This window comes from Rhinoraja longicauda, chromosome 17 (genome assembly GCF_053455715.1).
Source record: "Rhinoraja longicauda isolate Sanriku21f chromosome 17, sRhiLon1.1, whole genome shotgun sequence".
Taxonomy (NCBI): domain Eukaryota; kingdom Metazoa; phylum Chordata; class Chondrichthyes; order Rajiformes; family Arhynchobatidae; genus Rhinoraja; species Rhinoraja longicauda.
In genome coordinates, this window is record NC_135969.1 from 15,162,932 (window position 1) to 15,180,658 (window position 17,727).

Sequence of the window (17,727 nt, forward strand, 5' to 3'; positions counted from 1 at the left end):
TCTACCTGCACATAACCCATATCCCTCTGTTCGCTGCAAGGATCAAGATTGTATCTCCACCTGCATATTGTTAGAGGAATGAGTCAGGGTCTGAGAGCAGATGAAAGAACAGGATACAAGCAAGAACTTTAATCATCTCTACTGTTCCACTGACTTATACCCTGGGATGCTTGCTGCATCCTATTGCTTTAAACTTAAGAATGCAGGCTTTTAGCATGTGTCAATATCAACGTTGGTTAGGTTGTGTTTAACTTTCGTATGACAATCTGCTTACAGTATATACTCAAAACAATCTTAGACCTCAGTTAATGATCTACCTTTGTTGCTCTCATACTTGGAACGGATTATTTGCATAAAAAAACTTTTAAAGAGGAAATCCAAATAAGGAAGAATTTCTTTCGTCATAGGGTGGTGAATCTGTGGAATCTATTGCCACAGATTGCAATGGAGGCCAAGTCAGTGGGTATTTTTAAGGCGGAGATTGACAGATTCTTGATTAGTATCTCTGAATGCATTCAAGAGAGAGCTGGATAGAGCTCTTAAGGATAGCAGAGTCAGGGGGTATGGGGAGAAGGCAGGAACGGGGTACTGATTGAGAATGATCAGCCATGATCACATTGAATGGCGGTGCTGGCTCGAAGGGCCGAATGGCCTCCTCCTGCACCTATTGTCTATAGTATGGGTGTCCGTGTATTTAGCTTTAGGACAGATTGGGCTTTCATATGAATAGATCGGGTAGACGCACAGAGTCTCTTGCCCAGGATAGGAGAAACAAGGGCAGAGAAAATAGATTTAAGGTGGGGGGGGTAAAGATTTAATAGGAACCTGAAGGGCAACTTTTTCGCACTAAGGGTGCTGAGTGTATGGAACGGGCTGCCAGAAGTGGTAGTTGAGGCAGGTACAATTGCAATGTTTAAGAAACCTTTAGACAGGTACATGGATAGAACAGGTTTAGCGGGATATGAGCCAAATGCAGGTAGGTGGGATTAGTGTAGATGGGACATGTTGGTCGGTCTGTTTCCACACTGTATAACTCTATGACTATTACAAATGATTCCCATTTGCATGCAACAATTGCACAGCTCTCCAGGAATGTTTTCACAAATATGTATTTCCCCAATAAAAAGATGGTAACTACTGAAAAGTACATGTGTTTAGTTTAGTGTAGAGATACAGCGCGGAAACAGGCCCTTCGGCCCACCGTGTCCGCACCGACCAGTGATCCCCGAACATTAACACCATCCTGCACACACTGGGGACAATTTACATTGATACCAAGCCAAATAACCTACAAACCTGTACGTCTTTTGAGTGTGGGAGAAAACCCACACGATCACGGGGAGAACGTATAAACTCAGTACAGGATCGAACCTGGGTCTCTGGTGCTGCAAGTGCTGTAAGGCAGCAACTCTACCGCTGCGCCACCGTGCCGTAAAGAAATTTGGGGATTCACGAGAGGTGTCATTTAAATGCATGTTTATTACAGGAAATAAACTTGTTTCTTCCCCGAATTCCATTTTATTTAACAGTCTTGATCTTTTTCGGTCTGTTCACCCTCAGCATGAAAAGCTGAGTAGAGATGAGTAGAAACATATTTAGATTTAGTTTAGAGATGCAGCATGAAAACAGGCCCTTTGGACACCAAGTCCACACTAAACATTGATCACCTGTTCATACTAGTTCTATGTTATCCCATTCCTTAAATACTATGGGCAGCCCTAAGTGTGTAGGAAGTGGGTGAGAAAGTGGGATAACATAGAACTTGTGTGAACAGGTGAACAATAGTCAACATGGGCTCGACGGGCTGAAGGGCCTGTTTCCACGTTGTAACTAAGATCGAGGCAAATTACAGAAGCCTATTAACCTGCAAAGCTGCACGTCTTTGTGGCATGGGAGGAAACTGGAGCATCTAGAGGAAAGACCCTCGCGGTCACAGGGAGCACGTGCAAACTCCACATACACAGCACTCGAGGTCAGGATTGGACCCGGGTCACTGACACTGTGTGTGGCAGTGGCTCTACCTGCTGTGACACCCACCCAGGTCTTGGAGCTTGATTTTAGTATGGAGATTTAAGTGATAAGATTTGGCATAGGGGTTTTGATGTCAAAGACTTATCCCATTCACTTATCATGAAATGGTTGAAAGTCAGCAGTTACCCTTATAGCAGACTAGATTGAATGAATTAAGCTTGTCTGCGCGAGACTTCAACTGACGGGTCTTCTTAATCTTTTTCCAGGCTACACCCTCGGGAGCTCTGTTTTGGTCAGGTTCCAAGAGATGTCCTCATCCTCTGGAGTTTGATCCCAACAACGTAAGTTCCTTTCACTCACCTGCCTTGATCAGCCGGGTACTCCTTCATTAAGAGTATTGCATCTGCCTATTGACACTGGGGCCCAGATGCAGCTCGAGAGGACTTTGGTTAGGCCATGTCTGGAGGAGAGCGTGCAGTTCTAGACATCCCATTACAGGACAAGCATCGATTTACCAGAATGCTTAGAGTGCTTCTATAGACTTGGATTATTTTCCTCTGTCTAGACCATCGGAAGTTGAGGAGAGATGATAGAACTATCTAAAACTATGAGATGCATGGATAGGATAGACCGTCAGAATCTTTTTCCCAGGGTGCAAATGTCCAACACGAGAGGACATAGCTATAAGGTGAGAGGGGGAATGTTTAATGGAAGTGTGTGGGGCATTTTTGTGCAGGTGGGGGCCTGGAATGCATTGCCAGGGGTGGTGGTGGTGCCAGACACAATAGTTCCATTTGAGAGGCTTTTGGATAGACTCATGAAATTGCAGGGAATAGGGGGATATGGATCATATACAGGCAGATGGGATCAGTTTAACTCGGCATCATGTTCAGCACAAACAATGTGGGCCGAAGGGCCCATTCCTGTGCTGTGCTGTTCTCTGTATAGGAAGGAACTGCAGATGCTGGTTTACACCGCAGATAGAAACATAGAAAATAGGTGCAGGAGTAGGTCATTCGGCCCTTCGAGCCTGCACCGCCATTCAATATGATCATGGCTGATCATCCAACTCAGTATCCCGTACCTGCCTTCTCTCCATACCCCCTGATCCCTTTAGCCACAAGAGCCGCATCTAACTCCCTCTTAAATATAGCCAATGAACTGGCCTCGACTACCTTCTGTGGCAGAGAATTCCACAGATTCACCACTCTCTGTGTGAAAAAAAACGTTCTCATCTCGGTCCTAAAAGACTTCCCCCTTATCCTTGAACTGTGACCCCTTGTTCTGGACTTCCCCAACATCGGGAACAATCTTCCTGCATCTAGCCTGTCCAACCCCTTAAGAATTTTGTAAGTTTCTATAAGATCCCCCCTCAATCTTCTAAATTCCAGCGAGTACAAGAGATAGACACAAAATGCCGGAGTAACTCAGGCAGCATCTCTGGATAGAAGGAAGAAGTTCCATGTTTAAAAGGGGACATCTGAATTATCTGAATTGCAAACATTGAATGCTGTGTTTTCTCTCGAGATTGAATGTCAGTCATCTGATGTTTTGCATGACTTTCAAAAGGCTGAATATCTATGATTACCACCCTAAGGAAACCCCACACCTTGTGCTGTGGTTTCATGGAAATACGTAAAGATGACCATTACTTCTTTTGGAAGAGTGAGGGTGGGGGAGAGCATTTCAAGGGGGAGAAGTGGAGGGGTTGGTGCACCGCAATGGAGTATCTTGGGGTGGCACGGTGGCGCAGCGGTACAGTAGCGGCCGTACAGTGCAAGAGACCCGGGTTCAATCCTAACTACGGGTGCTGTCTATATGGAGTTTGTACGTTCTTCCTGTGACCACGTGGGTTTTCTCCGCGTGCTCCGGTAGGTTGATTGGCTTCGGTAAAATTGTAAATCGTCCCTCGTGTGTAGAATAGTGTTGGGGTGCAGGGATCGCTGGTCGGCGCGGACCTGGTGGGACGACTGGCCTGTTTCCACGCTGTATCTCTACACTAAACCAAACTACAAATCTCCTCATTGTGCCCTGGTTCCATAGGTAGAGAGATGGATAAATCCGAAGAAGGGTCTCGACCCGAAACGTCACCCATTCCTTTTCCCCAGAGATGCTGCCTGACCCGCTGTTACTCCAGCATTTTGTGTCTATCTTCAGTTTAAACCAGCATCTGCAGCTCCTTCCAACAATAGATAGGCCTGCTGTTGGTGTAACCGTGGCAATAGCCACCCTTTTTAACTTGCAAAAACCTTCAGCTGCAAGGAAGTTTGAGGCTTTCCAGGAAGTGTGCTTAATTTAAACCAACTGTTACCTGTTTCCTCCGCATTGTTCCATTGACACTCCGCCTGCCTGCCTGCCTGCCTGCCTGGCACCGCAAGGCCAGTGAGGTGAGGAGTGGAGGTGAGGTGGAGATGCTGCCAGCAGCAACAAAGCCACAGCTCGGTCAGGATGCTTGGAAAGAGAATTAACCCACAAACAAATCGCGGCACTTCATTCAGTAAACAAAACCAATTTCAAACCTGGAATCCTGCCAGTATTCAGTCATCGATTTACCCTCATAAGACGCTAATGTTTTTTTTTAAAACTCTTTGATTGTTTATGAACTCCAATTCAAAGCAACAATCAGCAGGGCTAGAAGCAGGTGCTGGTTTATACCGAAGATAGGCACAAAGTGCTGGAGTAACTCAGCGGGTCATGCAGTATCTTTGGAGAAAAAGGATGGGTGACATTTCCGATCGGGTCTGAAGAAGGGTCCCGACCTGAAACGTCACCCATCCCTTTTACTCCAGCACTCTGTGTCAATCAATAGGGCTTGATAGATTAATGTGGGGCTTGCAGACTTGCACTGTGTGTAACCAACTTGTTTGTTTAGTTTAGTTTAGAGATACAGCGTGGAAACAGGCCCTTCAGCCCACCGAGTCCACGCCGACCAGTGATCACCTATACACTACTTCTATCCTACACACTAGGGACAATTCACAAAAGCCAATTAACCTACAAACCTGCATGTCTTTGGAGTGTGGGAGGAAACGTGGCATCCAGAGAAACCCCAGGCAATCACGGAGAACGTTCAAACTCCATTACAGACAGCCAGCCAGGATCAGGATCTAACCTAGGTCTCTACCGCTGCACCACTGTGCCACCCTATGTACTGTGTGGCCATAAGCATGCATGATTGAACATCTGACTGAGATTAGTTCAAAAGGATTTGAAATGGGATGTGTACAGGGCAATATTTTGCTTTGATAGAGGAAAACAAGAGGCGGGTGCGCATAAAATCAGAGTCTGACTATTTTGTTTAAAAAGTCCAGGGGAATTTATTTTCCACAAAGTGAAGGGAAGCTTGGGAACTCTCCCTCAAAAGACTCTTCACCCCGTGATATTTGGGGCTTTCGAGTACAACTCAAATAATCTGCCCCATGATTATTTGGAAATGCCAATGATTCGGCCTCTGGCTCCCTAAGATTTCCTGCACATGCTCAACAGTTCCCACACGACTTTGGTGCAGCGGTAGAGTTGCTGCCTCACAGCGCCATGGACCCGGGCTCGAACCTGACCAAGGGTGCTGCCTGTGCAGAGTCTGTACGTTCTCCCTGTGACCGCGTGGGTTTTAATATTAATAATATATTCCTTTATTCGTCCCACACCGGGGAAATTTACAGTGTTACAGCAGCAAAGTGGGTAGCAAGACATTTCAAATAAAAGTAAAGACAAGGATAAATTGTCATCAGTTTTCTGTGTGTTCTTAACTGTTACTGTTGACTTGTCTGCTGGGAGCAGTGCTGGTTGTGCAGTCTCACAGCAACGGGAAGGAAGGACCTCCTATATCTCTCGCACTTGGGGTGAAGGAGTCTGTCACTGAAGGAGCTACTCAGTGCAGTGACAGTGTCCTGCATGGGGTGGGAGTCGTTGTCCAGCAGCGATATTAACTTTGCCATCATCCTCCTCTCTCCCACCACCTGCACTGAGTCGAGGGGGCAACCCAGGACAGAGCTGGCCTTCCTGACCAGCTTGTCGAGTCTCTTCCCTTCCGCCGCTGAGATGCTGCTGCTCCAGCAGACCACTCCATAGAAGATGGCCGATGCAACCACCGTGTTGTAGAAGGTCCTTAGGAGTGCCCCCTGCACTCCAAAGGAACCGAGTCTCCTTAGCAGATAAAGTCTGCTCTGGCCCTTTCTGTATAGCGCATCGGTGTTTTCAGTCCAGTCCAGTTTATTGTTGAGGTAGACACCCAGGTACTTATAAGAATCCACCCTCTTGATGTCCATTCCCCGGATGTTCACCGGTGTCGAGGGGACTTGGCTGCGCCTGCGGAAGTCCACCACCATCTCCCTGGTTTTCCCCGCGTTGATCCGGAGGCAGTTCCGCTGTCACCAGTCCACAAACTCCTTGATCAGTTCTCTGTACGCCCTGTCATCGTCGCCTGTGATGAGGCCGACGATGGCAGAGTCATAGAAACATAGAAAATAGGTGCAGGAGGAGGCCATTCAGCCCTTCGAGCCAGCACCGCCATTCATTGTGATCATGGCTGATCGTCCCCAATCAATAACCCGTGCCTGCCTTCTCCCCATACCCCTTGATTTCACTAGCCCCTAGAGCTCTATCTAACTTGTCAGAGAACTTCTGTAGATAGGAGTTTGCAGAGCTGTGCCTGAAGTCCGCAGTGTACAGGGTGAACAGGAATGGCGCTAGCACTGTTCCCTGCGGAACCCCAGTGCTGCAGACCACCATGTCCGAGACCAGATCCTTTGTCCTCACATACTGTGATCAGTTGGTGAGGTAGTCCGGAATCCAGGATGTGAGGTGGTGATCCACTCCTGTGGGCTCCAGCTTGCCCCCCAGAACCCCTGGCTGGATGGTGTTGAACGCACTGGAGAAATTAAAGAACATGATTCTCACAGTGCTATCCGGCTTCTCCAGGTGTGAAAGAGCTGTTCCGTAGGTAGATGATGGCGCCTTCCACCCTGATGCGAGTCTGGTAGGCGAACTGCAGCGGATCCATTGATGGTCTAACCAGGGGGCGGTGATGGGTGAGGACGTCGGGTGCATTCGTCTCCTTCCACACTCAAAAGACATGCGGGTTTGTAGGTTGGCAGTAGCGAGCCAGAGGCCAAAGTACCAGCTCTGGTGCTCAATGTCCCGTCCAACAAAGGCAAGTGTGTGTGTGTATACAGTGCAGATCCTTGTGATTCCACAGTCTCCATCTGTGGCTCATTCAGTTCGAGGACCACTTTGCAACGATAAGTAACGATGGCCTTGTCAGCAACATACACATTAGTGAACAACTTAAACCAATACTGATCAGTGAGCACATTCTTTGAGTTCATTATTCTGTTCCGATCCATTATTTTGTTTGTGACCTCAGACGAAAGGTTATTAAGCAAACCACAAACCCAGCAACTGCCTGCATTTAATTGGCACCTTCAACATGGCAAAATATCCGAATGTGGTGACACCTGGTGGCAACCCAAGGGCAGAACGAACCATCAGCGCTAGAGGGCGGCGTCTCGGTGTGGGAGGCGCTAGACATGGGGGCGGTACCTGAGTTGGTATTTAAGGCCGGGCAACGCCCGTGACTTGGGGTGCAGTAGGGAGCTGTATTGGAGAGAATAAACACGTCTAGTGCACGCAACTCGTGTCCAATTAGTTTTTGCCGGGACTCCTTCTTGTCCTGCTACACTAAGCTGTTTTGCAAGAGACTACATTGTCACTCGGTAGAGAAGCACAACTTGAGACGAGCAGTGTTTAGTTTAGAGAAAAAGCATGGAAACAGGCATCCACTGAGTCAGCGCCAATCAGCGATCACCCAAACACACACTGGGGACAATTTACAAAAGCTAATTCACCTACAAACCTGCACGTCTCTGGAGTGTGGGAGGAAACCAGAGCACCTGCCTGTAGAAATCCCACGCGGTCAGAGGTAGAACAGACAAGCTCCCTCCAGACAGCACCCGTGGTCAGGATCGAACCCGGGTTTCTGGCGCTGTGAGGGAGCGGCTCTACTCACCATGCAGCTCATTGTGTCCGTCGAGCTGAATAAAATGAACGGAAACGAAAGCCAGATACCTGCTTATCTGTGGTGCCCAGAGACAGTGTTGTGTGAAAGATTAACCTGCCCAAGGCTCTCTGTGAAGCAGACTGCTGCAGTTAGCTGGTGGTGTATGAGCCAGCCAACTACAGTCTCAACGCTTGCTAAGCCACATCCCATTCTGTGATTGTGCATGAAGTTGAGTGTTTGACGGCACTGGGCCTCTACTCGCTGGAGTTTCTACAGGTTCATTTGCAGATTGAGTCGGTAGTGAGCAAGGCGAGTGCAATATTAGCATTCATTTCCAGAGGACTCGAATATAAAAGCAAAGATGTAATGAGATGAGGAGGAATTTCTTTGCCCAGAGGGTAGTGAATCTGTGGAACCTATTGCCACAGATGTCTGTAGACGCCGAGCCTGGGTATTTTTAAAGTGGAGATTGATAGGTTCTTGATTAGAAAGGTCATCAAAGGTTACTGGGAGAAGGCAGGAGAATGGGATTGAGAAAAAACAATGTAGGTCAGCCATTATTGAATGGCAGAGTAGACTCGATGGTCTGAATGCCCTAATTCTGTCTCTATGTCTTATGGTCTTATGATCCGATGTTGCTGTCAACTGGATGTCCAGAGGTGTTTAATTGTCAAATGTATCAAAAATGGAACAATGGGATTCTAACTTGCAGCGGCATAGCTGGCCTGTAAACACACAGTACTCACTACATAACATAATAAGCAAACAAAAGTTCAATACATTATTTTTTTTAAACAATATTAGTACAAGACAACAGACCCAATTCCCTGGTGCATCCAAGACAGTTCGTAGTTCGAAGTTTAGTTGGTGTTTGTAGCGTTCAAGAGCCTGCTGGTTGTTGGGAAGAAGAGGTTCCTGAACCTTGTGGTTGCGGTTTTCAGACTCCTCCTCTACCTACCTCCCGATGGCAGGAGTGAAATGGGAGCGTGGCCAGGGTGGTGTAGGTCCTTGACATTGTTGGCCGCCTCACCTCCCGTCATCCCATCGATAGTGAAGTGCTCAGTTAAGAACAATTGAAGGAAAATGCCCGAGCCTTTATGATGCAAGAGGTTTGGGCAACGTAGAACCATAATGAAGGGTCTCGACCCGAAACGTCACCCATTCCTTCTCTCCAGAGATGCTACCTGACCCGCTGAGTTACCCCAGCATTTTGTGTCTCCCTTCGATTTAAACCAGCATCTGCAGTTTTCTTTCCTAACCATGATGATAGGAATGTAGTAATTATAGTCCTTGAGTCAAACAGCATGGAAACAGGCCCTGTCATGGGCATGTCAACCAAGATGCATATTTACTCTAATCCCATTTGCCTGCTTTTGATTCGTATTCCTCCAAATGTTTCCCATGTTGTTAGGGAATGTTCCTCAACCACTACCTCTGAAAGCTCGTTCTCAGCCCAACCCTTCATCAATAAAGGCACTGTCATGGAAATTGGGACATTATGTTACGATTGTGTAGGACTTTAGTGAGCCGCACTTGGAGTATTGTGTTCAGTTTTGGTCACCCTGCTACAGGGAAGATGCCATTGAACTGGAAAGAGTTGGTGCAGCTGGTAGTGCTGATGCCTCTCACCACAAGAGAGGCATCCTGATTCGATCCTGACCTTGGGATGCTGTCCGCGTGGAGTTTGCATGTTTGCCCAATGACCGTGTGGGTTTCCTCTGGGTGCACCGGTCTCCTTCAACATCCCAAAGACGTGCTGGATTTGTAAGTTAATTGGCCTTTGTGAAATTGTCGCTAATTTGTAGGGAGCGGATGAGAAAGGTGGATGTCATGGAACTAGTGTGAACAGGTGATTGATGGTCGGTGTGGGCTGAAGGGCCTGTTTCCATGCTGCATCTCTCAACTAAAAACACGATTTACAAGGATTTTGCCAGGGTTGGAGGGACTGAGTTATATGGAGACATTGGACCATGTTCCGTGGAAACTGAGTATCATATCATATCATATATATACAGCCGGAAACAGGCCTTTTCGACCCTCCAAGTCCGTGCCGCCCAGCGATCCCCTACATTAACACTATCCTACACCCACTAGGGACAATTTTTACATTTACCCAGCCAATTAACCTACATATAGTGATCTTAGATGTATTAAATCGCGAGGGTCATATACTGGGTGAATGCACACAATCTTTTTCTCAGTGTTGGGGAGTCAAGAACTAGAGGGCATAGGTGGGTTTAAGGTGAAAGGCAAAATATTTAATAAGAAGCAAAGGAGTAACGTTTTCCACAGAGAAAGGAGACACGGTGGCACAGCGGTAGAGTTGCTGCCTTACAGCACCAGAGACCTGGGTTCAATCCTGACTACGTGTGCTGTCTGTACGGAGTTTGTACGTTCTCCCTGTGACCTCGTGGGTTTTCTCCAGGTGCTCTGCTTTCCTCCCGCATCCCAGGGACGTATGGGTTTGTAGGTGAATTGGCTTCTGTGAATTGTCCCTGGTGTGCAGGATAGAACCAGTGAACGGATGATTACTGGTCAGTGGGGAATCATTGGGGCCGTTTTCGCGCTGTTTCTCTAAAGTCTAAAATTTGATGGTGGAGTGGGCCAAGACTTTAAATCAACTGTCATTTCAGTTCCCCGTGAAGATGGGTTTGCAATATAATTTGGAATTGGAGGTAGTGGGATAAGTTCAGGCGCAAATCACCAGAGGAACCCAATAGCTCCAATGTTGTGAGAATCAGCGTTGGAGCACCCAGAGAACGCCCAGGCAGTCCTAGGGAGAACGTACAAACTCCATTCACGCAGCACCTGGAGTTAGGATCGAACCCAGGTCTCTGGCGCTCTCTAAACAGCAACTCTGACACTGTGCCACCCCTCTAGAAATTCCCAAATGCAAGTCTAGTTTCAGTGCTTTTTTTTTCAACCATATCTGTTTATCTTCCCTACAAAGTGCATTCACTGGTTCATTGTTGGGCCATATTTTCCTGATTGGGGGAAAATAGTTAAAATATAAGAGTATGAGGAGAGGAGAGGGGTCGGAAGACAGCAACAATTCTTCTGTAGGAAAACAGGCAAGGGAGTTTCCTGCTTTGCAGAGTGGAGTTTCACGACTAAAATCCCTTGGCTTTCCCTCACCCACTTAATGAATCCCCTGAGATGGGATATTCACACTGCCAGCGATTAGCTCAGTAAAGAGGATATTACTCAACAAGACGGGATTTCATCTAGGTTATTTTAATTTAATTCAGTTTAGAGATACAGCGCAGAAACAGGTCCTTCGGTCCACCATGTCCAAACCGACCAGCGATCACCCTGTGCACTAACATTATCCTACACACTAGGGACAATTTACAATTTTTACAGAAGCCAATTAATCTACAAACCTGCATGTATTTGGAGTGTAGGAGGAAAATTGGGCACCCGGGGAAAATCCTCTCGGTCAGGGGGAGAAAGTACAAACTCCGTACAGAACAGCACCCGTAGTCAGGATCGAACCCGAGTCTCTGGCGCTGTAAGGCAACATCTCTCCTGCTGCGCCATCATGCCGCCCCCATTCTTGTCTCATTCCCTACATGTTTAGAGTCATATAGTCAGAGTGATACAGTGTCGAAACAGGCCCTTCGGCCCAACTTGCCCAGACAGGCCAACATGTCCCACCTTAAACCTATATCCTCTGGTCCTAGATTCACCTACTCTGGGCGAGACTCTGTGCATCTACCCAATCTATTCCTCTCATGATTTTATACACCTCTATAAGATCACTCATCCTCCTGCCCTACAGGGGATAGAGTCGCAGCGTACTCAACCTCTCCCGATAGCTCAGACCCTCTAGTCCTGGCAACATCCTCGTAAATCTTCTCTATACCCTTTCCAGCTTGACAACATCTTTCCTATAACATGGTGTCCAGAACTGAACACAATACTCTAAATGCGGTCTCACCAACGTCTTATACAACTGCAACATGAGCTCCCAACTTCCATACTCAATAGGTAGACACAAAATGCTGGATCAGGCAGCTTCTCGGGAGAGAAGGAATGGGTTACGTTTCGGGTCGAGACCCTTCTTCAGACTGATGTCAGGGGAGGGGGCGGGAAAAAATAGAATGTAGTCGGAGACAGGAAGAGTAGTGGGAGAACTGGGAAGGAGGAGAGGATAGAGAGGGAAAGCATGGGCTGTTTGAAGTTAGAGAAGTCAATGTTCATTCTACTGGGGTGTAAACTACCCAAGTGCAATATGAGGTGCTGTTCCTCCAATTTGCTCTGGGCCTCACTGACAATGGAGGAGGCCCAGGACAGAAAGGTCAGATTGGGAATGAGAGGGGGAGTTGAAGTGCAAAGCAACCGGGAGATCAGGTAGGTTAAGACGGACTGAGCGGAGGTATTCAGCGAAACGATCGCCGAGACTGCGCTTGGTCTCGCCGATGTAGCGAAGTTGACATCTGGAACAGCGGATACAGTAGATGAGGTTGGAGGAGGTGCAGGTGAACCTCTGCCTCACCTGGAAAGACTGTTTGGGTCTTTGGATGGAGTCGAGGGGGGAGGTAAAGGGACAGGTGTTGCATCTCCTGCGGTTGCTGGGGAAAGTACCTGGGGAGGGGGTGGTTTGGGTGGGAAGGGACGAGTGGACCAGGGAGTTACAGAGGGAATGGTCTCTGCGGAAAGCAAAAATGGGTGGAGATGGGAAGATCCGGCCAGTAGTGGGATCCCGTTGGTGGCGGCGAAAATGTTGGAGGATAATATGTTGTAAGCGACGGCTGATGGGATGGAAGGTGAGGACAAGGGGGACTCAGTCCTTGTTACGAATGGGGGGAGGGGGAGCAAGAGCGGAGCTGCGGGATATAGAGGAGGCCCTAGTGAGAGCCTCGTCCATAATGGATGATGGGAACCCATGTCCCTAAAAGACTGAGGACATCTCGAATGCCCTGGTATGGAACACCTCATCCTGGGCGCAGATGCGGCGTAGACGGAGGAATTGAGAGTAAGGGATAGAATCTTTACAGGAAGCAGGGTGGGAAGAAGTGTAGTCAAGATAGCGGTGGGAGTCAGTAGGTTTGTAGTAGATGTTGGTCAACAGTCTGTTTCCTGTGATGGAGACGGTGAGAACTGAAACCTTGGGGAGATGTCGGAAATGGTCCAAGTGAATTTGAGTGCAGGATGGAAATTGGAGGTGAAGTCGATGGTCAGTGAGTTCTGTCATGGGTGCAGGAGGTAGCACCCCATGCAGTCGTCAATGTAGCAGAGGTAGAGTTCGGGGATAGGGCCAGTGTAGGCCTGGAACAGGGATTGTTCAACGTACCCGACAAAGAGGCAGGCATAGCTAGGGCCCATGTGAGTGCCCATAGCTATGCCTAGGATTCTCCAAGGGGCCAATTAGAGAGGCCAATTAACCGACAAACCTGCACGTCTTTGGGATGTGGGAGAAAACTGGAGCACCCAGAGGAAACCCGCACGGTCATTGGGAGAACATACAAACAGACAGCAGCCAAGGTCAGGATCAAACCCGGGTCTCTGGCGTTGTGAGGCAGCAGCTCCACCAACTGTACCACTGTGCCTCGATGTTGAACTATGTGGCTAAAATTGCTTTGCTCAGTCATTGCAATGAAAAGAGTTTCCAAAAAGCTGCAAGGATAACAAAATTAGTTCTCCAGAGATCCTGCCTGACCCACTGTGATACTCTGGCACTTTTTGCCTTTTTTAAAAATGGAATTTGAAGGTTTCTGTGCAGTAACTTCCATGATTGTAGCCATTTAGTTGTACGGGTCCACCATCTATTTTTTCCGGCAATTCCTTTAACCTGGACAAAATTACGAGAGTGCGCTTGAAATACCCACCCCCGGAAAATGCCGAGAACGTGGCGCCCAGGCAGGGTGAGTTGGCCGACCTCAACCTCATTGGGACTTCTGCGGCCGATCGGCGGGTCGCATTTGCCCCCAGCGCGGCCCGCAGATCCATAGCCGATTTCCGAGTCCAACTTTGGGGGGTTGGCATCTCGGCCCCTCTTGGCCTAGGCCGTGGCCTCTGTTGGTCCGGCAAAATGGATAATCCTGCAGGGACAGACACAAAATGCTGGAGTAACTCACCCTGGTCAGGTAGCATCTCTGGAGGAAAGGAACGGGTGACGTTTAGGGTCGGGACCCTTCAGTCTGAGAGTCAGGGGAGAGGGAAAGACAGCCAGACTCTGGAACCCAGTGGTGCTGGAAAATCGGTGGAGGGCCCGTATAACATTCACACTGCTCAAAACCTGGAGTATAGTTGGACTGCCACTACTACCTGTTGCCAAAAAGAATGTGCAAAGGAGGACCCGTTGGCACCTTGCTACTGCCATCCTGCACCAACACACAATGTTTGGGGAGTGATGTGAACATGGACACACAGCCCGAGGCTCTCCCTGGGAGGTCAGGAGTTGTCTCTGGAGCTGCTGTCCAAACGGTTGGGGATGGGCAGCAAGTGTCACCACATCCTGAAAGCAAGATTCCTGGTCCAATATCAGCCATGCATTGTTGTGGGAAACCTTCCGGAACTTTCCGCAAAGTTTGCCAGGTGAAATACTGAAAAGCTGTGGGCCATCATTTGTCAAGTGAATTAACGAATAATAATTTACTGGAATTTCATCACAATATTGTCCAAAGTGGGATTTGAAGAACCGTGATCTCAGGTTTGCCAGCCTTTCTTTTCATATTTTCATGCTCTCGGCATTTCTTACGATACAAAATGTGGGTACAAGTTCAAAACAAGTCAGATAGCGTGTCAGGTGGAAGTGTGGAAATTGTGAATTTAATCTCTAAAATATTTTCGTCCAATGTTGCCTTCGAAACAAGCCCTGCATTCTCCCTGCTCTTCCCTCAATCCCCCATCCTAATTGTCCTACTAGTTCCACTGTTCGCATCCTTGCATCCCCTCGTTATCACCTCTTCCCCAGCCAGCAATGGGCCATGATGGGCTCCACCCTTCCTTGGTCATCTGTTGCCGGCCCTGCTTTGTTCTGGTCGTTTCTTACCACCAGTTCCCTCCCCTCGACTTTCAGTCTGAACGAGGGTTCCGACCCGAAACATCAACCATCCTTTTTCTCCTGAGATGCAGCCTCACTCGCTGAGTTACTCCAGCATTTTGTGTCTGTCTTCTTTGTCCTCCAAGATGTGGAAAGCGTAACAAATTTCACAGTGAATGACTTCACCGTGTGGATTCTGGAGGACTGGTTAGTAAGTTTGCGGGTGACAATAAAATTGGTGGTTTAGTAGACAGCGAAGAAGATTGTTTATGATTGGCCCAGTTCTTGTTAAAGTGGGCCAATGGACCAAGGAGTGGCAGATGCAGATAAATGTGAGGTGTTGCAGTTTGGCAAGACAAATCAAAGCAAGTCTTACATCCCACTCGCCCCCCGCAAAGACAGGGAACCGGAAGGGGGAGAGAGTCGGTGACACCGGCAGACGCTGGACAAAGGGTTGGTAGGGGGAGGTGCGGGAGGGATCTAACCTCCCGTGCCCAAGGTGGGCTGCGGGTGGCACTGCCCGGGGCCTGAAGGCTGAAGGACCAGAGAGGAGAGGATCGGCTCGCTGGCGAAGCGTACGAGTGGGAGAGGCGGTGGGACCAAGGACGAGCCGCTGAGAGTCAGTCAGGCCGCCAAGAACAAAGAAGGACCCGTTGGAAAGGGGGGCCACCAAGAACAAAGAAGGACCCGGTGGGGGGGAGGCGCTTAGAGCAAAGAGGGACCCGATGGGGGGGGGGGGTCCCAAGAACAAAAGGGAACCGGCGCAGGGAGGACTGCTTAGAACTAAGTGACCCAGTGGGGTGGAAGGGGAGGGGGACCGCTGAGAACAAGGGAAAGACCCGGCCCAGGGGGCCACTGAGAACAAGGAGGAACCATCAGGATTCTAATGAGTACTTTTGTAACTTTGTCGGCGCCAGATGTGTGACGACTCAGCGTACTTCATGTATTGTATGTAAAAATAACGAATTTCACTGTACCTACGTACATGTGACAATGAAGTATCATTACATTACATTAAATAGTAAGGCCTTGAGGTATATTGTGGAACAGGGTGACCTTGGGATGTAGGTACATAGTTCCCTGAAAGTAATGGCATAGGCCGACAGGTTTGTAAAGAAGGTAGCTGGCACGCGACCCCTCATCAGGCAGGCTAGTGAGTACAGGAGTTGGGACTTGGTGTCACAGCTGTACCAGATGTTGATACAGTAATATATAAGTTTAGTTTAGTTTTAAGCTTAAGTTTAGAGATACAGTGTGGAAGCAAGCTCTCTCGTCCACCTAGTCCGTGCCAACCAACGATCACCCATGCACTAGTTCTATCCTAGACACTAGGAACAACTTACAGAAGCCAATTAACCTACAAACCAGCACGTCTTTGGAGTGTGGGAGGAAACCAGAGCACCCGGAGAAAACCCACGTGGTCACAGAGAGAACGTAAAACTCATAGTGAAGATGGAACCCGGGTCTCTGGCGCTGTAAGGCAGCAACTCTACCACTGTGTCACTGTGCCACCCTAAATTTGGAGTACTGTGTACAATTCTGGCCATCCAGCTATGAGAAGGATGTCATTAAACTGGAAAAGATGCAAAACAGATTGACCAGGATGTCATCAAGTCTGGAGGACTGAATGAGAAAGAGGGTTGGATAGGCTGGGCTTTTTTTTGTGCCTGGAGCTCACAAGGCTGAGAGGTGACCTTACAAAGGTGTATAAAATCATGAGAGGCATACATTAGGTGAAGAACCACAGTCTTTTCCCCAGTGTAGGGGAGTCTAAAATTAGAGGGCATAGAATTAAGGCGAGAGCAAAAAGATTTAGGAGACATGAGGGGCAACCTTGTCAAACAAAGGTGGTTGTTATATGGAACGACCAGCCAGAGGAAGTGGAGTGGTGGCACAGTGGTAGAATTGCTGCCTTGCAGAGTGAGAGACCTGGGCTCGATCCTAACTGTGGGTGCTGTTTGTACTGGAACTGTTTGTAGGGGTGGGTTTTCCCCGGGTGCTCTGGTTTCCTCCCACACTCCAAAGACGTACAGGTTTGTAGGTTAATCGGCTTTGGTAATATTGTAAATTGTCCCTAGTTTTTAGGATAGTGCTTGTGTATGGGGATCGCTGGTCGGCAATGACTCAGTGGGCCGAAGAGCCTGTTTCCGCTCTGTATCTCTAAACTAAGAGAAAAACTAAAAGGTGGGTCCGATGACAACATTTTTAAGAGAATCATTTTGACAGGTACGTGTTAGGATAGGAAGGGTTTGGAGGGATATCAGCCAGGTGCAGAGACAGGGTTAGGCAAATTGATCAACATGAACGAGTTGTGACGAAGGACTCGTTTCCGTCCTGTGTAGCTCCATGACCCCATGACTAACTGTGTAGTCACAGGGCTTAGATTTACTGGCTAACCCAATGTTAACGTCCAAACTGGAATAAAAATTGGATTTAATTTTTACTGTATTGGAGTTTTTTTAAAACTGCGAGTTACTGAAGGTAATTATTTTCTGTTTATTCACGAGGTGAAAAGCATTTATTTCCTTTCTCCAGTTGCCCGTAAGGTAATGATGAGCTGCCTTGACCAGCTGCAGTATGTATCTGTAGCCCACAGTGTTATTAGGGAAGGAACCCCAGGATTTTGGTCTCCCTGTGACCACGTGGCATTTCTGCGGGAGCTCCCATCCCCCCTCCCCGTCATTCCCACTTCTCCCCTCTCCTGCCAGGCAGAAGATACAAACACTTGAAAACCTACTCTATCAGGTTCAGGAAAAGATTCGTTAGAGTT

The 17,727-nt window shown here is 48.2% G+C and overlaps 1 protein-coding gene across 1 annotated transcript in view; it reads left to right on the forward strand.

Annotated features, from left to right (window-relative positions):
- Positions 1–17,727, forward strand: part of LOC144601779 (ubiquitin-like modifier-activating enzyme 1) — a 234,740-nt gene that overhangs the window by 78,297 nt on the left and 138,716 nt on the right. Inside the window, exon 18 of the mRNA XM_078414193.1 lies at positions 2,238–2,312. Coding sequence (XP_078270319.1) covers positions 2,238–2,312 — 75 coding nt within the window. The remainder of the gene's footprint in view (positions 1–2,237; positions 2,313–17,727) is intronic.